This window comes from Oryzias melastigma, linkage group LG8, assembly GCF_002922805.2.
Source record: "Oryzias melastigma strain HK-1 linkage group LG8, ASM292280v2, whole genome shotgun sequence".
Lineage (NCBI taxonomy): Eukaryota > Metazoa > Chordata > Actinopteri > Beloniformes > Adrianichthyidae > Oryzias > Oryzias melastigma.
In genome coordinates, this window is record NC_050519.1 from 12,607,065 (window position 1) to 12,629,203 (window position 22,139).

The 22,139-nt window shown below is 39.2% G+C and overlaps 2 protein-coding genes and 2 long non-coding RNA genes across 6 annotated transcripts in view; 2 read left to right on the top strand and 2 right to left on the bottom strand.

Annotated features, from left to right (window-relative positions):
* LOC118599059 lies at positions 1-1,457 on the bottom strand. Its single transcript, XR_004948341.1, has 2 exons — positions 1,350-1,457; positions 1-850 (listed from the first exon to the last, which is right to left on the bottom strand). It is a non-coding gene; the product is annotated as an uncharacterized LOC118599059 (long non-coding RNA).
* The window catches only part of gaa (glucosidase, alpha; acid (Pompe disease, glycogen storage disease type II)), a 6,828-nt gene extending 878 nt beyond the window's left edge, over positions 1-5,950 (top strand). Inside the window, exons 2-19 of the mRNA XM_024271624.2 lie at positions 9-160; positions 710-875; positions 977-1,073; positions 1,380-1,499; positions 1,641-1,759; positions 2,039-2,170; positions 2,384-2,494; positions 2,574-2,687; positions 2,818-2,902; positions 2,983-3,100; positions 3,328-3,461; positions 3,576-3,727; positions 3,852-4,000; positions 4,091-4,232; positions 4,307-4,405; positions 4,642-4,806; positions 4,887-5,039; positions 5,412-5,950. Coding sequence (XP_024127392.1) covers positions 9-160; positions 710-875; positions 977-1,073; positions 1,380-1,499; positions 1,641-1,759; positions 2,039-2,170; positions 2,384-2,494; positions 2,574-2,687; positions 2,818-2,902; positions 2,983-3,100; positions 3,328-3,461; positions 3,576-3,727; positions 3,852-4,000; positions 4,091-4,232; positions 4,307-4,405; positions 4,642-4,806; positions 4,887-5,039; positions 5,412-5,477 — 2,274 coding nt within the window. The 3' untranslated portion in view covers positions 5,478-5,950. The remainder of the gene's footprint in view (positions 1-8; positions 161-709; positions 876-976; positions 1,074-1,379; positions 1,500-1,640; positions 1,760-2,038; positions 2,171-2,383; positions 2,495-2,573; positions 2,688-2,817; positions 2,903-2,982; positions 3,101-3,327; positions 3,462-3,575; positions 3,728-3,851; positions 4,001-4,090; positions 4,233-4,306; positions 4,406-4,641; positions 4,807-4,886; positions 5,040-5,411) is intronic.
* On the bottom strand, positions 3,256-7,672 carry LOC112146050. Of its 2 annotated transcripts, none has more exons than XR_002919180.2 (3): positions 7,533-7,672; positions 3,534-3,630; positions 3,256-3,401 (listed from the first exon to the last, which is right to left on the bottom strand). It is a non-coding gene; the product is annotated as an uncharacterized LOC112146050 (long non-coding RNA). The 2 variants fall into 2 exon arrangements; XR_004948340.1 differs by having other exon boundaries at positions 3,256-3,404.
* The window catches only part of tbc1d16 (TBC1 domain family, member 16), a 22,664-nt gene continuing 8,112 nt past the window's right edge, over positions 7,588-22,139 (top strand). Inside the window, exons 1-9 of one of the 2 annotated variants that reach the window (XM_024271627.2) lie at positions 7,593-7,773; positions 10,317-10,493; positions 10,780-10,992; positions 12,340-12,502; positions 12,686-12,997; positions 18,810-19,004; positions 19,081-19,228; positions 19,322-19,486; positions 20,925-21,073. In XM_024271627.2, coding sequence (XP_024127395.1) covers positions 10,481-10,493; positions 10,780-10,992; positions 12,340-12,502; positions 12,686-12,997; positions 18,810-19,004; positions 19,081-19,228; positions 19,322-19,486; positions 20,925-21,073 — 1,358 coding nt within the window. In that variant the 5' untranslated portion in view covers positions 7,593-7,773; positions 10,317-10,480. Of the gene's footprint in view, positions 7,774-10,316; positions 10,494-10,779; positions 10,993-12,339; positions 12,503-12,685; positions 12,998-18,809; positions 19,005-19,080; positions 19,229-19,321; positions 19,487-20,924; positions 21,074-22,139 lie in introns of both variants that reach the window. The other variant, XM_024271628.1, reaches the window with a different exon arrangement.

Sequence of the window (22,139 nt, forward strand, 5' to 3'; positions counted from 1 at the left end):
CTACAAAGATAAAGGACCCCTCCACTCAACGGTATGAAGTTCCACTTCCAGAAGGAGTGTCTCATACCAAAGCTGATGCTCAGGACGTCCTCTATACCACCGAGTTCCAGGAAGAACCATTTGGCTTCATAGTGCGGCGAGCAACTAATGGAAGAGTGATGTAAGTTTGTTTTGTTTATAGCATAATAAAGTCTTTTTCTTAGGTAATTAATGACCCACTCTGATGAAAATTGTGTTTTTGACATGTTTTCGCGGAATTTTTCTCATGATGGAGGACTTTTATTATATAAAGACAATTGGTTGTAAAATTACATTCTGAGTATTTATTTATTCAAACTGTTTTGATTCAAAAGGAGAAAAAAAAAACATTTAAAACAGCTTGTCACTCGCAGACAAATAGATCTTCGTTTTCTTGGTCTGTGCTGGGATCTGACTCAAAACTCTGGTGAACTAGCTCCAATATTGCTCACCATTTTTTTTTGCATGGTGTGAGGGGGTGCAAGCTAGTGGCACAGCCCATAAACAGATGGGTGATGGGAAGTGGGGGTGGCGTCACTCTGCAACAATGGTCCTTCCCACAACTCATGCAAATTTTGTAAAAGGCAACCGTTTTTACAATAGATTAAAATATGATTGGAGTGGGGCTTTAAAAGGTTATCATTTCACTTTTACTTGTACACAATCTCCAATTATCTCCTTTTTTGTCCAGTATGAACACCACAGTCGCTCCTTTGCTGTTTGCTGACCAGTACCTGCAGATGTCCACCACATTGGCCTCTTCATTTGTGTCTGGCCTTGGGGAACATTACACCTCTCTGGTCCTGGACTTGAACTGGACGTCTCTGACTCTCTGGAACAGAGACATGGCACCTCATGTAAGAAGACAATGAAAATAAACCCACTAGACTGTTTATTTGTTAATTTCCTAATGTGTCTTTTTCTGTTGTGGATATTCGTTTCCTCTATTTCTTGACAGGCAGATGCTAACTTGTATGGCTCCCATCCGTTTTACCTGGTGCAGGAGGAGTGTGGTTTAGCTCATGGAGTTTTTCTTTTGAACAGCAATGCAATTGGTACCTTTTTTAATTTCATCTCACTACAAAAAGCATTTTTACAGAAGACAACAACCTTTCTGGAAATATCAGACAAACTTCTATTAGTCTTATATAAAGGCCTCCATGGGTTTGCTTCTTTAATTGAAGAAAATAATTCTTAACAGAACATTAACACAAAATTATTTGTACTTTTTATATCTGCAAAAATCAACTTCATCATTTAATAGAAATCAAATTGTATTTGTCCTGTATGAATATTTATGTGCACTCCTGTCTATAATCTAAAAGGGTTACCATTGATCAATTCTGATCTCGTCTCTGCAGAAGTGATCCTCCAGCCAACTCCAGCTCTCACTTGGATATCCACCGGTGGAATCCTGGATCTGTACGTCTTCATGGGTCCTGACCCCCAAAGTGTTATAAGACAGTACCTCCAGGTTATCGGTATGTCTTTACGTAGGGATAGTACATTCTGTAAAGGAGCTTAAATCAAAACACATACAAATAAAACAACAAAAACATATTTTATGTGGATATGTTGTAAAAGCTCAAATGTTTACACTGTTTAATTTGATCTTCTTGTAGGATACCCCATGATGCCGCCCTATTGGTCTCTTGGCTTCCATCTCTGTCGATGGGGTTACACCACCTCTAATGCTACGCGGAGTGTTGCACAGCAAATGCATAGTGCCAATTTTCCTATGGTAATGATTGCAGGATTAATGCAAAATGATTAAAGTGAATAAACATCCAAGATCCTCAATAGTAATTAAAGAAAACACATTAGAAAGGTAATAAAAAAACTACAATGTCCTTCCCTAAATACTTTCCACTTTTAGATTTTCTGATTGTAATAAAAACACTGACAATATCCTTTTTTGTGAACATTATATTGTACAAAGATATTTTAAATGTGTTTTCATAAATGCCATTCCTTATTCAAAACTAGCTTGTTTACAATATATTCATTTTTTCATTCTAAGGATGTGCAGTGGAATGATCTGGATTATGCACACCAACAAAAGGTCTTCACCTTTGACCCCAGGCGATTTGGAGACTTGCCAAAAATGGTGGAGGAGTTTCATGACAGAGGGATGAAGTACATCCTCATACTGGTGTGGGACTTTTGTGTAACTTCAATTTAAAATGACATTTTTTTCAGATTTAATCATGAGTGCTTTTTGCCCTACAATATAAAAATATATATTTTATTAATTTAAAGAATTCCATTTTGTGCATCCGTAAATTATAATAAAAATGAATCTATCCAGTAGATGGCAGCAAAAATATAATAGTATGTGGCTATACTGAAGTGCAATATTTTTCAGGACCCAGGGATCAGCAGCACCAGCCCCCCTGGCACTTACCCTCCCTTTGAAGACGGGGTAAAACGAGATGTCTTTATTAAAAATGCAACAGGACAAATTCTGATTGGAAAGGTTCAGATTTACATTTCAGCTTTGCATTTAAATTCCTTTAATTGGGGCTGTAATTCAATGAACTGGACTGTGCCTGCAGGTTTGGCCAGGCCCCACTGCTTTTCCTGACTTCACCAACATGGAAACCCGAAAATGGTGGGAGGACTGCATTAGAGGCTTTTATTCTGAAGTGCCTGTTGATGGTCTGTGGATTGTGAGTTTAAAATACACCCACAAAAAAATAGCAATTAATTTAGCCAATTTACATGCAAACAGAAAATAAATAAAATTCAAGTTGGATTATAAAGATTAATAAAAAGTATTTTATCTTTTTACTCTCACAGGATATGAATGAACCTGCCAGTTTTGTTCAAGGTTCAGTGGAGGGCTGTCCCGACAACGACCTCGAGAGACCTCCTTACACACCCAGTAGGTTCACTCGATCAGTGTGAATGGATCCCTAATATAAACACACAAACATACTTAACTGTCAGTTGTTGTTCAAACAGGAGTGGTTGGAGGTCAGCTGAACTCGGGAACTCTCTGCATGTCAGCTCAGCAGAAGCTGTCCACACACTACAACCTGCACAATCTCTATGGACTGACTGAAGCTTATGCAACACACAGGTTAGATCTTTAAATAATGAACAGAGTTGTGCTTTGTAAAATGAAATTTAGTGGAATATAATTCAGAAAAAAATGTAAAATTTTACATTTTTTGCCAGAGATTATCTTCAAAAGTGTTACCGGTTTTGCTCAAATCGTAAATTTTATTCATATAATTTTTTTTTATTTCACCTGGACTGAGGATGCTTGAGGATAACATTGACTTTTTAAAATGCGTCCACCTTCAGTGCTCTCAAGAACATTCGGAGGAAGAGACCCTTTGTCCTGTCGCGCTCCTCCTTCCCCGGCAGCGGACGATTCTCTGCTGTGTGGACGGGAGATGTTAGAAGTGACTGGGAGCAGCTTGGATTCTCCATCCCTGGTAGCTAAACTGAAAAATTCACACTCTAGTATCATAAGAGTATGAAGAAATGCTTGAAAAGACGACACAGACTGTTCAGGCAGTGGTTTCTGTAGCTTTTCTTCCCTCTGTCAGCCGTGCTGCAGTTCAGCCTGTTCGGAGTGCCTCTGGTGGGAGCGGACATCTGTGGCTTTGGAGGGGACACCACAGAGGAGTTGTGCGTGAGATGGATGCAGCTCGGAGCCTTCTACCCATTCATGAGAAACCACAATGACAAACCTAATGCTGTGAGACACACATCCTTTGACATTAAATTATTCACATTTTTAATGCATGTTTTTCCCAACAAAAAAAAAATGTTTAGCAATTGACTTTTCTTGTTTTTTATGCTTTTGCCGGTTTGTTCTTCAGCCTCAGGAGCCGTTTGTATTTGGGCAGGAGGCTCAGGCAGCTATGAGAAGCGCCATGAACCTTCGCTACTCTCTTCTCCCCTTCCTCTACACGCTCTTCCACCACGCTCACTCCTCAGCCACTACAGTTGCCCGGCCTCTCTTCATGGAGTACGTTTCCTTCCTCCCCACTCTGATCAGTAGCAGGTTTCTCTTTTTACCCCTCACTTCTGCTCATTCATTTTGTGCTCCACACTACAGGTTTCCCACTGACCCCAACTGTAAAAGCATAGACCAACAATTCCTGTGGGGAGGTTCGCTGCTTATCAGCCCAGTTTTGAAGCAAGGAGCAGTAAAAGTCGCAGCCTACCTGCCACTCGGCACTTGGTACAGCTTGCACAATGTAAGTGCAAAACACTTTTTTATTGAATTAAATGAAATTATTTCTTACAGTTTTCTCTTTTTTGCTCTCTTAAGGGTCAGCCCTTCTACAGTGAGGGTCAGTTCTTTCTCTTGCCGGCCCCACTGGACACAATCAACGTTCATATGAGGGAGGGACACATTATACCCCAACAGGTGACTAAAAGAGGAAGGCAGTTTGTTAAAAAATGTTGAAACAAATGTTCTTTTTGATTTTTTATTATTTTAGATATTTTTGCAGCAAATGAGTTTATAAAGTCAATCATATGAGCAGAAAAGCCTGTTTTCAAGACATTTTGATTATTTTAAGTTTTGACATTTGCATGATCAAATGTTGTTTTGAAATATTATAGAACAATTTTTGATTTCTCTTTCGTCTTTACCCTGTGAAGGAGCCTGCTTTGACGACTGCAGCCTCTCACCGAAAGCCTTTCTTCCTGACAGCTGCTCTGTCAGCAGACGGCTCCGCTCGCGGTGACTTGTTCTGGGATGACGGGGAGAGTCTTGACACTTTTGAAATGCAAAATTACAGTTATATCATCTTCACAGCAGCACAGGTGGAATGGAGGAAATATTTTCCTGATGTTTTAGTAAAAAGTTAGTGTTAATGTTCAACCTAACTCTGTTTTTTCTTCAGTTCCAGATTGTTAGTGAACCCCTAAAGCTGAATGGGGCCCTAGACAGTCTGGTGCTGGGGGGTGTGCAAGTGTTCGGAGTCGACTCACCACCTCTTTATGTTTTGGCAAACGGAGAAAAAGTCCATGATTTTGTATATCAAGCTAACACTAAAGTACGTTTCTGTGTCTCTGCTTTAAATTTCCCCACAATGTAATTAATAATGTTTTAATTATTCTCCAGTTTTCATTCACACATTTGACACATGAATTCACTTTTAACAATGTCTTAGTGTTGACTTTACATTTAAAGAAATTCCATCTGCTTTTTGATATTTCAGTATTTTGCATATATAAATTTGAGTCAATATTTTGGCTTCTTAAAATATAATTATGGTATTTTTGAAAGTTGATATTAAAAAACACAAAAACTTTAATTTAGAAATTAAAACTTATCCCAAAGTCCCTATAATTCTTTGCTGAACTGTTAAAAGAAGCTTTTTTCAATATTATGTGTGTATTTACATTGCATTTGTTTTATCTTTTAGGTTTTGACAGTGACCAGGCTGGCCTTGCCCATGTCAAAGCCCTTCACAATCCAATGGGGTCCCTGATGCACTACATTCCATTACCCAGAGGCCTTTAGGAGCCTTTGACTCCAGCTCTGCTGCTGAAAAGATTTACTGCATTTCCCTGCAGTGACACCTACAGATTTTATGGAGACACTACAATCATAAGAGATTCTTTTTTTTTTACTTTCTTTTTTTTTTTTAATGCTACTTCATTTTCTCATGGGATGTCATGAAAATGTAGGTTTTTCCCCAAACACCACTGTGCAAGAAGTGTGTCAAAGTCTGAACAGGTGATACCAATCTGCTGGGTTTCTTTGGAAATGTTGTCATTTTTACTTTTTAAAAAGCTAGAAACAAGATAAGTGTTAAAAAAGTCACTGTCATTGTGGTTTCTCATGAATGGATAGAGTATCAAGAAATAATTCAATCTTATATCAGTTATGTAAGTATAGCACATAAAATGAAATATTGTAAGCCTTGATTTCTTGTTATTTTGATAATAAAAAAAAAAATAAGTATATCACAATAGACCAACAAAAAAAAAATGTTTTAACACAAATATCAGGCTTGTGAATACTATGTTCATTTATTTTCACTCAATACCTAGTTGGGCTTGGCAGGGATAAATTTGTAGCCCTGTATAGGAGTAATGGAAGCCCAGGTTGCATTGTTTGCTCCCTTCAGGTCATTTCTATTGTTGTCTCCCATCTTCCTCTTACAATGTTCCTCTTGAAAGGTTCAGGTTTGGTGAGTTTTCTGGCACATCAAGCACAGTTGCACCGTGGTCATTTAACCAGCTTTTAGTGTATTTGATTGGGGAGATGCAGCTGCATGTGGCTAAATCAGCAATTCCACTCAGCTTGTCAGCAGAAGGCAGCATGAAGTACTCTAGAGTTACTTTGTAAAGTGGCTGTATTGATTGTGAATTTCAGAAAACCCAGTGGACCAACACTGGGAGATGGCATAGCACCAAATTATCACAGACTGTGAAAACTTCACTCTGGACTTCAGAAACTGCACGCTTGCTACTCTTTCTGGGACTTTCATTTCCAAATAGAATGCAACATTTGCTTTCATCTGAAAAAATGACTTTGAGCCTTTGAGCAACAGCCCAGTTCAGGTGAGACACTTCAGGAGTGGCTCCATTCTTGCTCTACTCCTTGTGATGCAAACCAATCCTCTCAAGGCTCTGTTGCATATTTTACTGCCACAGATTTCCTTCAATTTTCTGTTAATATGCTTGGAAGCAGCACTCTGAACAACCAGCTTGTTAAGCAAAGACCTCTTGTGGCTCGGCCTCCTTAAGAAGGATGTTAATGACTGTCTTCTGTTAAGTCAGCAGTCTTCCCCATGATTGGAAAGCTTGCAGAGTCTAAGAGAGTTCTAAGTTTATTAGCCGAATAAGATGTAACACCACTGTTATCATTTTTTTCAACATATTCTTTTTTTCTAGCGTTCTCGTGACCTGAAAGTATTACATTTTTTTAATTACCAATATATTTATATATATATATTAATTTATGTGCATCTAGTTTGTCTTAAATACACAATTTTCTTTGATTATTGGAAAAATTTTATACTTTTTCAGGAATTTCTTTTTTTTATTATTTGTACATCTATAAGGAGCAAAAGAGCTAAATTGATACTTCAAAATAATAGTCTGGTTTTACTTTAATTGTGAACATGTCTCTTTTTTACCTTATTTACAAGGTAAGACATTAAAAAAATAAAATTTGAATGAATTATTTTATAATAAACGTTAAGGAGTTCCAAGATGAAATTAAGAGTGACTGTGTAATATATTTTTAAAAATGTGAACCACATGTATCGTGGAAAAACTGCCCGAATTGATTTATAATGGGATATCATTAATTATATCATTATTATATGATTTAAAATATATTTTGCTCTCTGTAGTAAACATTTTCAACCATTTATCATTATAAAATTGTTTTGTGACCTAAAAAGCCTTTACTACCCTGGAACCAGCACGGATTTTTTTGTCCTTAGTGGAAACATTAATATTTTAGGACGTCGCCGGAAGTAAAACTATGGCAGACACCTTTCAAAATAAAACCTAAACAACCTCGTACTTACAGTTTTCAACAACGTGACTTTACTTTGAAAAATTCGAACCGGAAGTTCGTTTATCCCTGCTGTAAAATCCACGGCGGTCCGGCGTGTGTAGTGCCATGGTCGGGAAATACACAATGGTAGAGTTTTTAACAACCACGGTGGTTTAAAGGAGGTATTTTCGCCACCAATGCCGCTCGTCCCTCGCCTCCTGTCGGACATGGCTGTCGGGTATGGGCTCTAGACTCCAGCGGAGGGCGTGAAGGTGAGAGCGTCCAGCCTGGCCCCGTTTCTTTTTCTGTTATCTTGTCTAATTTCCTCCACTGGAACAGGTGTGTTGCAGCTGGCACGAGAACCTAAGCGTAGTAGCGTTTTGCATCCAATTAAAAGAGTTAGCAGGCGCGCGCACCACTAACCATGTGTCTCTTCCGGCTGAAAAGCACAACAAAAATGTCAAATATGGGGGTAAAGCGCATGTAATGCACGTCGGGGCCTGTGTAAATAGCCGTGTCCATCCTCTGCTGTCAGGCGGATGCTGGCTGTCAGACTGATGGGAGCTGAAGACACGCCTCTGCCGCACAAGCTGCTGCTCTGAGGCTTGTCCCGCCACAGACACGAGCATTTTTCATTCATAGCTAACCATATTACACATTGTTTTAGCTTGTAAACCACTTTAGCATCTCTATGAGTTTGTAAAGTACGGATTTAATGCTTTGGGAACATGGAATTCTTTTTTGCTTTTCAAAATAAAGCATCTTAGCTTTGTTTTTATTATGTTGGCTGAAATTGATACATGATTTTGGTCGATACAGCCTCTATCCAGGCTTTAAAGTGTCCTGTTAGCATTTTTCCTTTTAAAAATGCAAGTAAAGTATACTTTTATGTATGTGTCATGATATTTCATCAAAAGGTTATCTTGCAATTCACTAAACCTATTCACAAATAATGTAAAGATGGAGCTTTCTTCCAGTTTTATGCCTTTCTGAGAAAACAGAAACATTTAGAAGCTGGGAGACTTTATTTTGAAGGTTCTTTGTGACTTTTAGTGGTGTAAACAGGGTAGAATTGCTCTTCTTTTCAAATAAAAGCATGATGACTTCATTATTGTTGCCTGGAGGTGTGAAATTGAGACACTAGTTGTCCTTTGATGGCATAAGTTTCACAATCTTTTTAAGAGCTAACCCTTTTGTGCGTGTCAGACTGTAAAAAGCTGCCAAAGAATTTTACAAGTTCTGTGGGTCAAAATGAAACTTGAGTGAGTGTAAGTTCGGCGTGTTTTGAGCAGTTTGACGAAGCACCCAAAGGTCAGGGAGGAGATTCGGAGTGTGTAGGCACGCTGAGGTGTTGACAGCATGAAGGATGAGGCGAGGAGAAAGTGGGGCCTTCCCTTATCAGCCAGTCAGAGCATGAAACTGACCCGAGTCTCCCTGCAACACACCAAAATAACCACAGCATCAAACGAAAGCTGCGAAAGTGGTTTGGAAACCACTGACGGTGAGATGCTTTTGGTCAAAATAAGTCACTTATAGCATCAAAACTCGGGTGTCGAACTGGAGTTGCTGTTATGCCAGCTTGCAGATTTTTAGTGTTGGATTTGAAGCAAGGATTACGTTTTGATAACTGAAATCTAAGGAATTAGCTACTAATAATTAGGAGAAGTTTAAAATAATCACTTTATTGTTCACAAACCAAATGAGACAGTGAAAAGATGTAATTTGCTTAGATTAAAGTCCCACTCCGATCATCTTTTGATCTAAAATTATGCTTTTTTTAGCCAAAATCAAACATTTTCAAGGATATAGTTTCCACAAAGCGGCAAAAGCTCATAACCTCTGATTTGGGGCTGTCATCACTCTCCTGCTAGCTTACAGCCCCTCACAACCACAAACTTAGATTAGCGGTGGAACAAAAATGGCGAGCAATATCGAAGTTATGCAACTGTACAGTTGTGAGCCAGACGTCGGCTCGGACAAGGAAAAGGAAGACGTTTATGGATCTATTTGTCTGTAAGTGAATGGAATCGAGCAGGGAGCTTGTGGCACCTGCGTCACACCTCCAAGCTTTTTCCAACATTTTTTGAATAAAAAAATACTCAGAAATACAATTTTAAGCTTAATTTTCTTTATATATATTAGAAATCATCAGAAAAATGACACTAAAACATGCTAAAAACACCTAAAATAATGTTAAAGTTTTACTAAAAGCTAAAAGTGCACCTTGTAACACAATAAATGATCTAAAAAAATGCCAATATTAAATATTGTACATAATTTTAGCAAGGAAAAGTTAAAAGTGCAGAGTTCAGTTTTTCATGGAGAATCAATTATTTCAAATTCATGTTTTATTTCTAATGTTTTTTTAATTATAAACAATAACATAAAAGATGTTCCTGTCATTAATTCTGGCTCCAAAAAGTAAAAGGAAGCTAAATGAAGAGGAGCAGTGGCTTTTTTCGCCAAGGTCATTTCTGGTTTTTGGTGCGAGCAGACTTCCTGTGTGAGTCCTGCCAGCAGGAAGTGGGGTGCCTGCTTAATCAAGCTGAGGTAAACATGCCCTCTGAGGAAAAAGGAGGGAACATTCCTGAGATAGAGGGGGCAGTTTGTGCCAGAGAGTTCAGCCAAATGAAGAGGATCCAAACTTGTTCACATGTAAGAAAGTTAACCTGAAGAGTAAGAAGTTTAAAAAATAAATAAATATCAGAGATGAGATTGAAGTTTTCTTTAAAGTGAAGAAATCTTTGAAAATAAGTGGAGAAAGTCTCCACTCGCTGCAGGATAAAAAGAAATCATCTCTCCTCTTGATGTGCAGATGGTTTCATCACGCGGAGCTCTCTGAAGCAGTCAAAGCACTGATGGTGTGACATGAGGTTCCCAGTTAAGCACTGATGTCGGCGACATCTGTTAACCGCGTGGAATTTCGCACAGATGGAGCGGCGTGTTTGCGCGGAGTCCCTTTAGTGTGTACACACATGGATGTTTGCAGAAGGTGGGTCATGTTTGGGTACACACAGGTAGAGCGCATACAGAAGCTGTTACTGTGTCAGTACGTGCAGGTGCAGAGAAATGCTGAACAAGTACAGGGGAGAGGGAGCTGCAGCGCTGCAGCAAGGACACTGCAGTAAATGCTAACGGGACAGAGCAGATGAAGTGCAAGTTGTCTTTAAAGAATTTGCTTGACAGTCTTTTATCCTCCACTCTCCTCTCCCACCTAATTAACCTCGTTCCCCCCACGTCTCCCAAATAACCTTCTCTTCTCCAACTTCCACACTCAGAGGATGGGCTCAGTGTCTCTGTGCCTGAGGAGATGTCTCTGGGTCGGCTCCTACGGCGTGCCTCCTCCAAGGCATCCGACCTCCTGACGTTTAACCCCGGTGCGGGCGGCTCAGTGTTGCGCCCAGGTCTAGATGGGGAGATCATCTTCTCCAAAAATAACGTTTGCGTGCACCCCGCAGAGCCGCTGCCTGGCCTCGCCGAGCACCACCCAGGTTTGTTCAGACTGATGCACGCTCTTTCAGTATCACGGAATGATTAATTCATATTGATTTTAGGTTAAGACTTGTTGCTGTTTTCTTTTTTTAAATTCATATGTCAGAATTCATCATTAGCTTCCTACTTTTGCTTATTATTCAAACAGGATATATAGTATTTCCTCCTTATTGTTCATAACATGGTATAACTTCCTACAGCAAAGGCGTTTTTCTAAATAAAGCAAATGTCTGTCTTTGTACAATTGTATTTTTTGTTCTTTTTTCAATTTTATATGTCATTTCTTTAATTGTGCACAACATATTTTATTAAAACACTATACAGGTGTGATCCCAAAACTATAAATTTGTTTACATTTTTATTTATTAAACCAAAATTATATCCTGCTTTTTACTCTACAAAACTTCTTGTGTTTGCTTGTTTTTTTTTGACATTTTTAATCACACAGTGGTTTTATCTCTGTACAGGCACTAGCATCAATATTTTGTTTAGGATAAGTTCCTTCTGTCAATCGGAATGTTGGAAATCATGTTATTTTATAGCTTCTTTGATGGTTAATCCTGCATGTACTTTACACATTTTTGTGCAGTAAATAAGGTGGAAATCTTTCAAAAAGGAAGTGTATTCTATTTTTACTCTAATTTCAAGATTTGTTCCATAAATTTGTCGTTCACTCTTCGCTGGATGTCATGCTTTCTGATTCTCCCCATTGCTGCCATCCATATATGATCACTGCACTTTTGATTTCAACAGGGAAACTGTGACTTTGAACACTAATGGTTTCTGGGTAATGTAGTTTATGTCCAATTGAACTATTGTAGGAATATTATCAAAAACTACAAAATTTCTCCGCTTTTCCTTTTTTTGGAAGTCTTTCTTATTGGTTGGTTCCTGTCCCGCTCTTCTCAGAATCCCATTCTGGTCCCATGATTACTCCCATCCCACGAGAGTCCCGTAGTAATCACATGACCCGTTGGATTCCTGTAAAAATGTCAGCCTCATCAGTAGGATGAGGGGTCTTACCTGAGGACCTACACTGGATTAAGCTCATTTCACCCCTGGGAAGTGAATTCTAGTTTCCTACACCCAACCATCCAACCACTTAAACATTTTGGACTGAATAACAATTAAAAAAAAAAAAGAGTTTTAAAAAGTCAAGCAAATCAAGCAATATAGACTTTAGGGTCATTTTTGAAGCGATAAACTGTAATCTAACCATTTATTTTATATATCAATAACAATTCTTTGTTTATGTCTTCATTTCTTTAAAGGTCACGACTCCCCTGTCAGGGTTAACTACCAGTTTGCTCACGTTGTTTGATTAGTTCTTCTTTTGTGCCCTGCAGGTTATCTGTGTGTGCACGTAGAGAAGGATGAGAGTCTTGGGACCACTTTGATTTTGACCTGGGTGCCCAATTCCCGCATCCAGAGGCAGGATGAGGAGGCCCTGCGGTACATCACACCAGAGAGCTCCCCCGTACGCAGGAACGCCCGCCGCAGAGGCCGACGGTACGAAGAGACGTTTGAAGAGGGACAGGCATGCATTAAAACAGATGATACCGACATGCTCCAACATATAAAACAACAGTGTTCACTGAAAAGAGCATTTAAAAAGATATTTGATATTACAACAACGGGATAATTTTATTATTTTGTCTCTCCTTCCTGCTGAATTGAACTCTTCTATTCCAGACCACGCTCTCGACCCCCAGCAGCCCAAGAGGAAGACGAGGATGAGGAGAGGAACGTGTCCCGCAGCACCTCCTTGGAGAGCCAGAGTCTGGCGATCGGGGTTGGGGCCGATTCCTCCTCCCAGCCGCGGCAGCAGCTGCCTTCAGCTGGGGAGGAGGCGGACGAGGGTTCCTGTGAGCTGTCGGACGAAGTGAGTCGAGACAGCACCATGGGGTCGGACTCGGACACCTTCTCCTCCCCGTTCTGCCTGTCGCCAGTTAGCGAGGCCTTGTGTGAGAGCAGCGGCTCTGTCTTCCTGGACAATGAGAGCAGGTCAGTGTTCTGCTGTTGTTTTAAGTTCTGTCATGATCTATTCTGTTACGTTTTCATTCTGCATTGATGTTTAATAGTGTATAAAATCCAATAGAAATGTACAACGTCGGCTGTTTTCACTGCAGCACCCTTGGGGCATCAACCACTATCAAATTAAGATCACTGGAATAAATTGATTTTTTTTCTTTTGTTAACTTGTATTTTTTTTACATTTTTAATGTGTGAGGAGAGTATAATGCAATTTAGGCATTCATAGATGTTGGGGCTATGTATTTTTACTTAGATATTTTTAATTACTTCATACAAAACACAATTCTGAGAAATTCATATATGTTTTGTTAATTATTTCTAAAATTAAAAGCCAGCACCTCTTGTCTCGCTACACATTTTAAATAGTTGAATCAAATGTGTTTTTGTCAAATCAGTTTCCTTTTAGTTAGATATTTTTATTATCACAGACTCCAGGTCCATTTGACACAAAAACCACAAAACAAATAAAAGACTTAAAGAAATAAAAGCATTCATTATAATAAAAGTATAAAAATCTATTAAAAAAAGACTATTATTAACCCGAAAAATTAAAACCATAGCCAACCTAAAAAACGTAAAAGTTTAAAAGAGATGACTACAGTATGCTAAAGCCTATCATTTGAGGACTGGTTTCTAAAAGTGATGTACCTTAGTATATGCTGTTTTTTTTATTATTATTAATTTATCTATAAAAAAAACGTTTTTACTTTCCCCCCTATTTTGCTTTGGATGTTACTGTACTGTCTCAAAGTTGTATAATGATTGATATCTATCACAAACGTAAAAATGTAAAAGTCACTTCATATCATTGGAGCACTTTTTCATGATAATCCTGTAGTTTGTCCACACTATGATTTTTAAAAGTATTTTTATTCATTTTATTTTGTACTTGTTAGTCCAGAGAGGGATTGTTGTTTTAAATGATGCTGGTTATTTTTCCATCACATTTGTCAGTGCTTTTAAAACTGAGTAAAATGAAACTTTACTTGAGTTGAAATCAAGTGGGGAAAAAGGCTTTCTTTAAGCAAAAACAAAAAAAAACGTTATAAAATTAGAAGTGTCATGTATATCCTGTGTCGACCTCGTTTGTCCTACAGGTTCAACAAGTTTACTGACTTCTTTGATCTCTGCAACAGTAGGGTTTAAAGGAAAAAGTAACTTCAACTGACAAAAGGATTAAATAACAGCCATTCAAAAATAATTCAAATGTAACGTGGGCGCCATGTTCTCTTTGAAAGCATATTTACTTTAGATCAATTAAACACCAAAAGTAAAATGGATAATGAGGTGAGTAAAATACAAACAAGCACTTTTAAGATAATTTAAACATTGATAATCTGATGGTAGCGCTGCTGTAGAGCAATGTGGGGATTCGTGTCTTGGTCAAGGACACTTTAACACAAGGTGGAAGCTGAACCTATGACCTTCCAATTAGAAGTCAACAGCTCTACTCTACACCACAACTTCCCCAATTTACATTAAGAGAACAAACGAACAAAACAGTATCAGTGCAGTACAGGTCAGAAAAATGTGTTTTAAACAAGTTTTTTTTTTTTAAATCCAAAAATCAGGCGCACCTCCTGACATGAAGACAGCCATTTTTAGAATGATCACAATAAATCAAATGTTTCACTCAAACACAGAGAAGTCATTATATGGTAGGTGGTAAAAACTCTCAAATTATTGTTTAAACACTTCAGATCCAACTTTTAACTCTAAAATGTTAGGGTTAGGGCTATAAATAAATAAATACTCAGGTTGATTAAGCATGTTAATATATTATTCGTTTTTATTTGTATGTTTCTTATTAAAAATTCTGCATAGATATTCCAATACTAAAAAGGATCTTTGTACTAATTTATGTAGTAATAGAAAATTTGTCTTTTTCTGTCTATTAGAAAAATAATTGATCAAAAAATATATCAGTGACTTTTAGAAATCTGATAAAAATATGCCAATTGTCTAAAAAACAATCATATTCAGTTTCTTTGAACTACCAGAAGGTGGAGCCATAAAGAAAAGAATTGAGGGCACGTGTGTTTACAGTCTGGGGCCGTGTGGGGGCTCCCTGCTCTGCAGCTGAAGGTCTGCAAGGAGTGAAAGCAGGTACATGACTTCAGCAGGGGGGGCATGGAAAATGTGTTCATTTAATTAAAGCAGCTTTGGTAGTTTTTTTTTTTTTTCCAAAATAAGGCCCCAAATCCCTCCAACCTGAAAACCTCTATGTTTCCACAGCTCCTCTCTGAGCCACAGCAGTTGTGTTTGCTGTTTGGACCTCGGAGCTATTAAATTTTATGGCTCCTTTCGTGGTTGTTTCCTCACGCAGCTATTCGGTCTGACATGCTGCCCAAAATGTGTGAGCATGCGTAAGCGTGCGTCAAAGAGGGGAAGTTTTTCAGCAGTTTGAGCCTCTCTGCTGGAAATGAAGGCAGCTTGGCAAAGGCCTCCCAGCTTCTAACCTTTACCTCTTCCTTCATTACTGTGTCTTTCACCAGCTCTCTGGCACCCATATTTATCCTCTCCTTTTTGTCTGATTTTCTCTTCTTCTGGACTCTTCTGCCTCCCATCTCTGTCAGTTTCTTCCTCTTATGGCACCTCTCGGATATCTTTCTCCCCCTCCCTCTTTCCTCTTCTCTTCCTAAAGTCTGTGTGAAGCCCTTTGATTCCCAGTGCTCCCAGGGTTGTTGTGTTGGGCTGAATGTCAGCTCTCCGGATTAGAGGACTGAGCAGAGCGGAGCGGCAGCCAAAACCCTGGAACCCACTCAATCTCTCTTTCTCTCTCGCTTGCTTTAATTGACACTGTTAAGGGGCCAGGAACTGGAAACATGTCACTTGGAATCATTCAAAGAGAAAGAACCGTGTATGGGAGAGTGAGACCGGATGAAAAAGAGGGAAGAGAGAGGAGAGGGTGGGAGAGAGCAGAAAGAAGAAAAAAAGACCTTCAACGATCTTAAAAAGCTTCCTTAAAGTTTAATCTAGTTTATGGAAACGTCCCGATGACATGATTATGACTTTTTAAAGACCCACTCCAATGAAAATCGTGTTTTTAACATGTTTTTGTGGCATTTTTCTAGTTATTGAGGACACATACAAACAAAATAAATCTAAAATTATATTTCAGAGTATTACTTGATAAATCAGGAGCAGAATAAATAATGCAGTTGGAAAAAGCTTGTACCAGTAACTTAGAAGCTACAATAGACGGGCCACAAGCTCCCTTCTCTGCTTTAATTTGATACATCCACTTGTAAACTTACAGATCCACGTACATATCAAAACTGGCTGGATCATCATTTTTGTTGCACCGCTTATGTTAGGTTGAGGGTGAAAGAGGCTGTAAGCTAGCAGGAGAGGGATGATGGGAAATTAGGGAAGGCTTACTCTGTGCCAACAGCTCCCCCTACAACTCAGAGACAAATTTCTCTCTCTCTGCAGAAACTATGTCCTAAAAACAACCCCGGCTTTTTCATTTTGCCTAAAAACAGCAAATTCATAACTAAAAGACAACTGGAAACGGTTTGAAAGTTATCAAAATATGATTGGAGCGGGACTTTAAAGTCTCACTGTAGTTTATGGAACTGTCTGAGTACACAATAATGATTTTTTATATGATTTTTCACAGGAAAAGGACATTTTTTAAGCTAATGTTTTTTTTTAAATTAAGGAGAAAATTTTTAGCCAATATATTTTTCATACACAAAATTGAGTAAAGTTAAATTTCTATAAACTAAGTGTTTATAGAAATGTTTAAATGTTTACTCATACTAGCGGTTTTAAGCTTTTATGGATGGTCTTTCTTTTGCATCAAGGACCACTTTTCAGCATTTACCTACATTGCTTACCCCGCCTCTCTACACTGAGCCTTTCCTTAACTCCTATTCGTCTGTAGAGATTAGCTGGAGGACTTAGAGGTCCCAGGAGGCCTGAAGTTCTTGGTCCTGGTTCTCAGGGTGACCTGGCAGCACTTCCCTCTGGGGTGAAGTGTTATGGAGGGCCTCAGGGTTGTTTGATCTCACCCCGGTCTGGTGGGACGTGCCAGCCACTGTGACCTGACTCTGTCACAACAGCTTGTTTACGGTTGTTCAGTTTAAGCTGTGTGTCTGCAGCCTAATAAACGGAAATAATGGATATTTGTTGATGACATTTTAAACATTTGCTGCATGTTGTTTTTGTGTTTTCTCTACTTTAAATGACAAACACCCCCAACTTTAACATTGCTTATGTCCCTCCAGCCTTGAGTGTGCGCCTTTCTTCCATTCTTCCACTGGTACTCCACTTTGATTTGGGGCAGAAGATTAGAAACAGGAGCAGTAATTTGTCATGTGTCATCTGGAGGCTGTAAAGCTGCTATTTATCAGCCTTGTTATGTTCACATTTGTTAACTAGATCACAATCATCATCATGAATCAACAGAAAAGAGAAATATTAGTTTCAGTAACGATTTAGGATATTTTTACTTTCATTTAAATTGGAGAAAAAAAACACGCAAATGTGTTTAAGTGCGTTTTAATGAGCAGAAAAACTTTATTTAAGCGTCTGTCTCAAATGTCTCTTGAGCTAAATGCTTTGGGACTGCTCAGCTTTAGTGTTTCTAGGGACGTGTTTGAGATTGCATTATGGTCATTAGGCATGGTCCATTCACTCATGTGTGTGTGTGTGTGTGTGTGTGCGCACGTGTGTGTGTGTGGAAAAAAGGGGGGAAAAAAATCCGGAGCATGCCAATGATTGAGAGATTTCCACTGAACAGTTGGTGTTTTTGCTGTGGTGCACTTTGCATATCTGCTTTTGGATTGTGTGTCTGTTTTTCTGTGTTGTTGCATATACTTCCTTCTACTTTTTCAGTTCAATTCAAAAAGTCTTTTAAAAATATCCAGCCATTTTTTCTATCTTTTTAAATACATTTCAAACACTTTAAAGGTTCTGGCTTTTTAATGTATTTGTGTGTGTCCCTAAATACAGAAAAAAGCTGTAATTCTGATAACATCACACAAAATTATCATTTCTACAAATTTGTTAAACTCTAAAAATGCTTTACAGGCATTATCATTAAAAAAAAAAACTATGAATATATCGGTTTTCTTTATTCATTTAGTAAAACCTACACTTTATTATGTCGGTTCTGCTTCATTCTTTACATTTTATGCATTTTTTGTGTTAGAGAAAAGACCAAAAAACAAGCAAAAATCCTCTGGAATCCTCAGGTACGAAGACTCTGAAGAAGAGTCCAACATATTGTGATCACATTTAAATGTTAGGAATCACTTTGGCTGGAGAGTAGAATGAAGAGAGACCTGTATCTACTCTGCATGTGTGCGAGTGTTTTTGTGTGTCTCCTGCTGCAGCAGAGCAACCCTTAGCTCAAGTTTCATTGCTGGGAACAACATACTTGCCATGGGGGAATGACAGGGAAATTGGATGGCGGACAGTGTGATTTGTGTGTGTACAGATTTTCTTTTGCATGTGTGTGTGTGTCCCAAGAAGCCTCTAAGCAATCTTGCTATTCTCAGCCCCTTGACGGAACCGTACTGAGACACAAGACACCAGGGCAGAACTGAGCTGCAGATTTGTCTGCACAATTATTGCTGGGCTGAGCACCACCAGCTATTAATTATTCACGCTCCACATTAAGGAACAACTGTCTGAATTGGAAGCATGAAAAATTTAATTTTTCCACAGTGGGGGATAAACAATTTTTGAAGTCTTTGTGCTTTGATGTCACAGATAATGTGAAATTGTTTCTTTAGCATCAATAATAAATGAATAGATTTTTTTTTTTGTACAGAGAGCTGTGCGAGGAGTCCATGAACCACTCAGCCAGCTCTGCATCGAGTCTGGACAGCCACGCCCCCTCTGAGAGCAGCAGCCAGTTGCAGGGCATGCGGTGGGAAGAGCAGCAGAAGCTGCTGGCTCTGGAGCAGTTATGTGGGGTTTTTAGAGTGGACCTGGGTCACATGAGGTCGCTGAGACTCTTCTTCAGGTCAGCTGAATTCAGTCACAGCCTTCCCACCCTGACTGTTTTGATTCTAGAAAACAATCTGATTGTTGCATTACAGCGATGAGGCATGCACCAGTGGCCAACTAGTAATAGCTAGCAGAGAAAGCCAGTATAAGATCCTCCACTTTCATCATGCGGGTTTGGACAAGCTAGTCGAAGTCTTCCACCAGTGGAAATGCTGCAGAGAGACTCAGCCTAAGGACCAGGTTAGGTTGCAACCTCGCTCTTTATTATGACTTCATTTATATTCAAGTGTCGGCTCCCTTCCAGCACTTGTGTTTTCCACCTCTTATCTCCAGGTTTCAGATGAGAAGTCCTGCATGCAGTTCTCCATTCAGAGGCCCACCCTGCCGTCAGCCGAGACCCACCCGGAGGAGAAGCTTTATCGACGCTTGGATGTCACCTCCTGGCTGCACCACCTCAACCAAGACGGACAGGTGGAGGAGGAGTATAAGCTGCGCAAGGCATGTATCAAGCTCCCTAATGCCAACCACAAATGTAAAATCTTGATCACCTTTTGATCTATTTTAACGTGTTTTTTAATTATTATTATGTTGTTTTTAGCCAACTTTTCTAGGAAATAGTTTCTGCTGTGTCTGGAGTTCATTAGAACCTCTGAGTTGTTGGCAAAACCGTTGGTGCGGAGTAAGCCTGCACCCATTTCCCATCATCCGTTGGTTCACAGTTTCTCCTGCTAGCTTACAGCCCCTCACAAGCCCAACATAACATTACCAGCAAAAAAACATGGCGAGTGTTATCGGAGATCCCACTGTAGGGTTTTGAGCCAGATTCATGTTCAGATGAGGAAAACGAAGACATAAATGAATCTAGTCGTCTACAAGTGGCTCGCTTGTGGCTCGCAGAGCATATTTTCTACTTCACAATCTCTTTTTCCGTTGGCATTTTTTCCTCCGCTCCTGATTAACAATGATTTGATTAAAGAAACACACAGAAATGAAGATGTAAGCTTAATTATCTTTATATATGTCCTTCGTTGTGAGAAAAGTGCTACAAGAACATGTTAAAAACTAAAAAGATGCAGTTCCTCAAAAGACCACTAGAGGATAATGTCAAAACAAAGCAATTTCCCATTGACTCAGATGTAAGAAAGTCCAACCTTGCACCCAAAATGAACGTACTGCCTCTTTTTACATTTATTGCTTTGTTCTTGTGTGTGTGTCAGGTTTGATTTGACTTGTCCCGCTCAATCACCTTTTCTGGTACTCTAGTTGAGGAAGGCGGAGCAAACTGGGGTCATTGTCCCAATTACACTAAGGCCTTATTTCTGAATCCTGTGGATAACGACTGATGAGTTTATGTGAATGGCTTGTATGACTGCATGTTTGAACAGTCCAGAGGAAGACGTAAGGAAAAATAAATAATTAACATCCATAACCGCTTGGTTCTTCGTGCAGGCACATGTTCTTGCATCTCAATCACGCTCTCTGAAAGTCATTTTGAAAGTCAGCTCCTCAGTGTTTATCTCTCAGTTTTAATCAGCGCCCATTTCTGTCAAAAATGTGAAGGTTGGTCTTCCCCAGTTTCTCACTGTGACTCATCTGACTTCTTCTGAATTGACTCAGTTGATGGTTTCTTGTCTTATTCAAATGACTCTGGCAGTTAGACGTGTTCTCAGTAAACACAACAATGCAGAAACGGAAGACTTTTTTTTCCTGAAAGTGCTTATCAAAATGTTTTTTGTCTTGTGCAACAATTAGAAAAACAGGAAGATCTTTAATCTGCTGCAGTTTAGAGATAGAGAGCAGATGGTTCCACATAGACAGCTGTCTTGTTTGCATACAGAAGTTCTCACATCCATCATGCCCCCCATTTGCCCTCTAAATGTCAGAAAATGCTCCCTTTGTGCTTTATCATGTTTGTTCACCTCCCTTTCCTCTCCAGGCCATCTTTTTCGGCGGCATCGACCCATCAATCCGTGGCGAGGTGTGGCCCTTCCTGCTGCACTACTACAGCTACGATTCCACCTCTCAGGAGAGGGAGGCCTGGAGGTTGCAGAAACGCGCCGAATATTACGACATCCAGCAGAGGAGGTGGGCTAGGGAGGAGATTTTATTTTATTTTGTATTTAAGTTAACTTGATGCAGCAGAAAGGGGTGTGCTCAGCTCTGTCCAACAGCGGCTAATCTGTCACGCGGCCGCAGCGCTGGCTGCCAAATGCTCAGTCAGTCAAACATTAAACCATATGCGAGTGTGTTGTGGCTTCTCATAGCAGCCGCTGAGCAATCAATAGGCACAATCAGGGAAGTGTTAAGGGGAGGAGCTGGGTGTGATATAAAAGGTCTCTGGAGAAAAAACATGTCACCACTTATCAGATCATACCGTCTTCTCAGGGAGAGAAAAAAAATCCAGCTCTGGTATGCGCAGGCTGTAAATAGATCCTTGAATTTGTATTTGATTCCGCCCTGTCATCAAACTGTTAAGTGTGCAGATATTTTCATGTGTTCTTCAGCTCTGTCTGTAATGAATCTAATAATTGGACAGGTTTCATGCATCTGGCCCATTAACGCTTCGAGTACAGCAGCAGGTCTTATCCAAGTACAGCAATTAGAGCCCTTGTTCTGACTCTGATGTGTATTCCTTTAAAGACCCTTCAACTACAGCAGCCTCCAGGGCCACTAGTTGATCATTAGGAGAAAGGAAACATTTCACTGGTTTTGCTCCTTGCCCCCGAACCTCGTGTCCTTCACTTCGTTTAGATAACTGGGCAGCAAATAGAAACCAGAGGCTTTTTAATCCAAAGCCTAATATTTATTGAAACATACATGAAAGTGAAATGAAAGTCTAATAATTTAAATACTCAGACATATAATATAATAATCCTTTGCGTTTCTGAGTGAGTGAGTGACTTTTAAAGGGTTTCTATTCATTAGCTTATATTTGATGAAGAAAGATTATTATTGGCTGACAAATACTCCATTTATTTTAACCCAAAATTGTTGATAAAGTCATATATTAAAGTGGTATTCTAAAATTAGATCTCATTTAAAAAATGCACTTTTGTGTGTACTTATGCCACTTTTGAATTATTTTAAAGAGAAAATATGTAACTCCTCTAATTTTTATCATTTGTTCAGCTTCAGAGGTTTCTTATGTCAT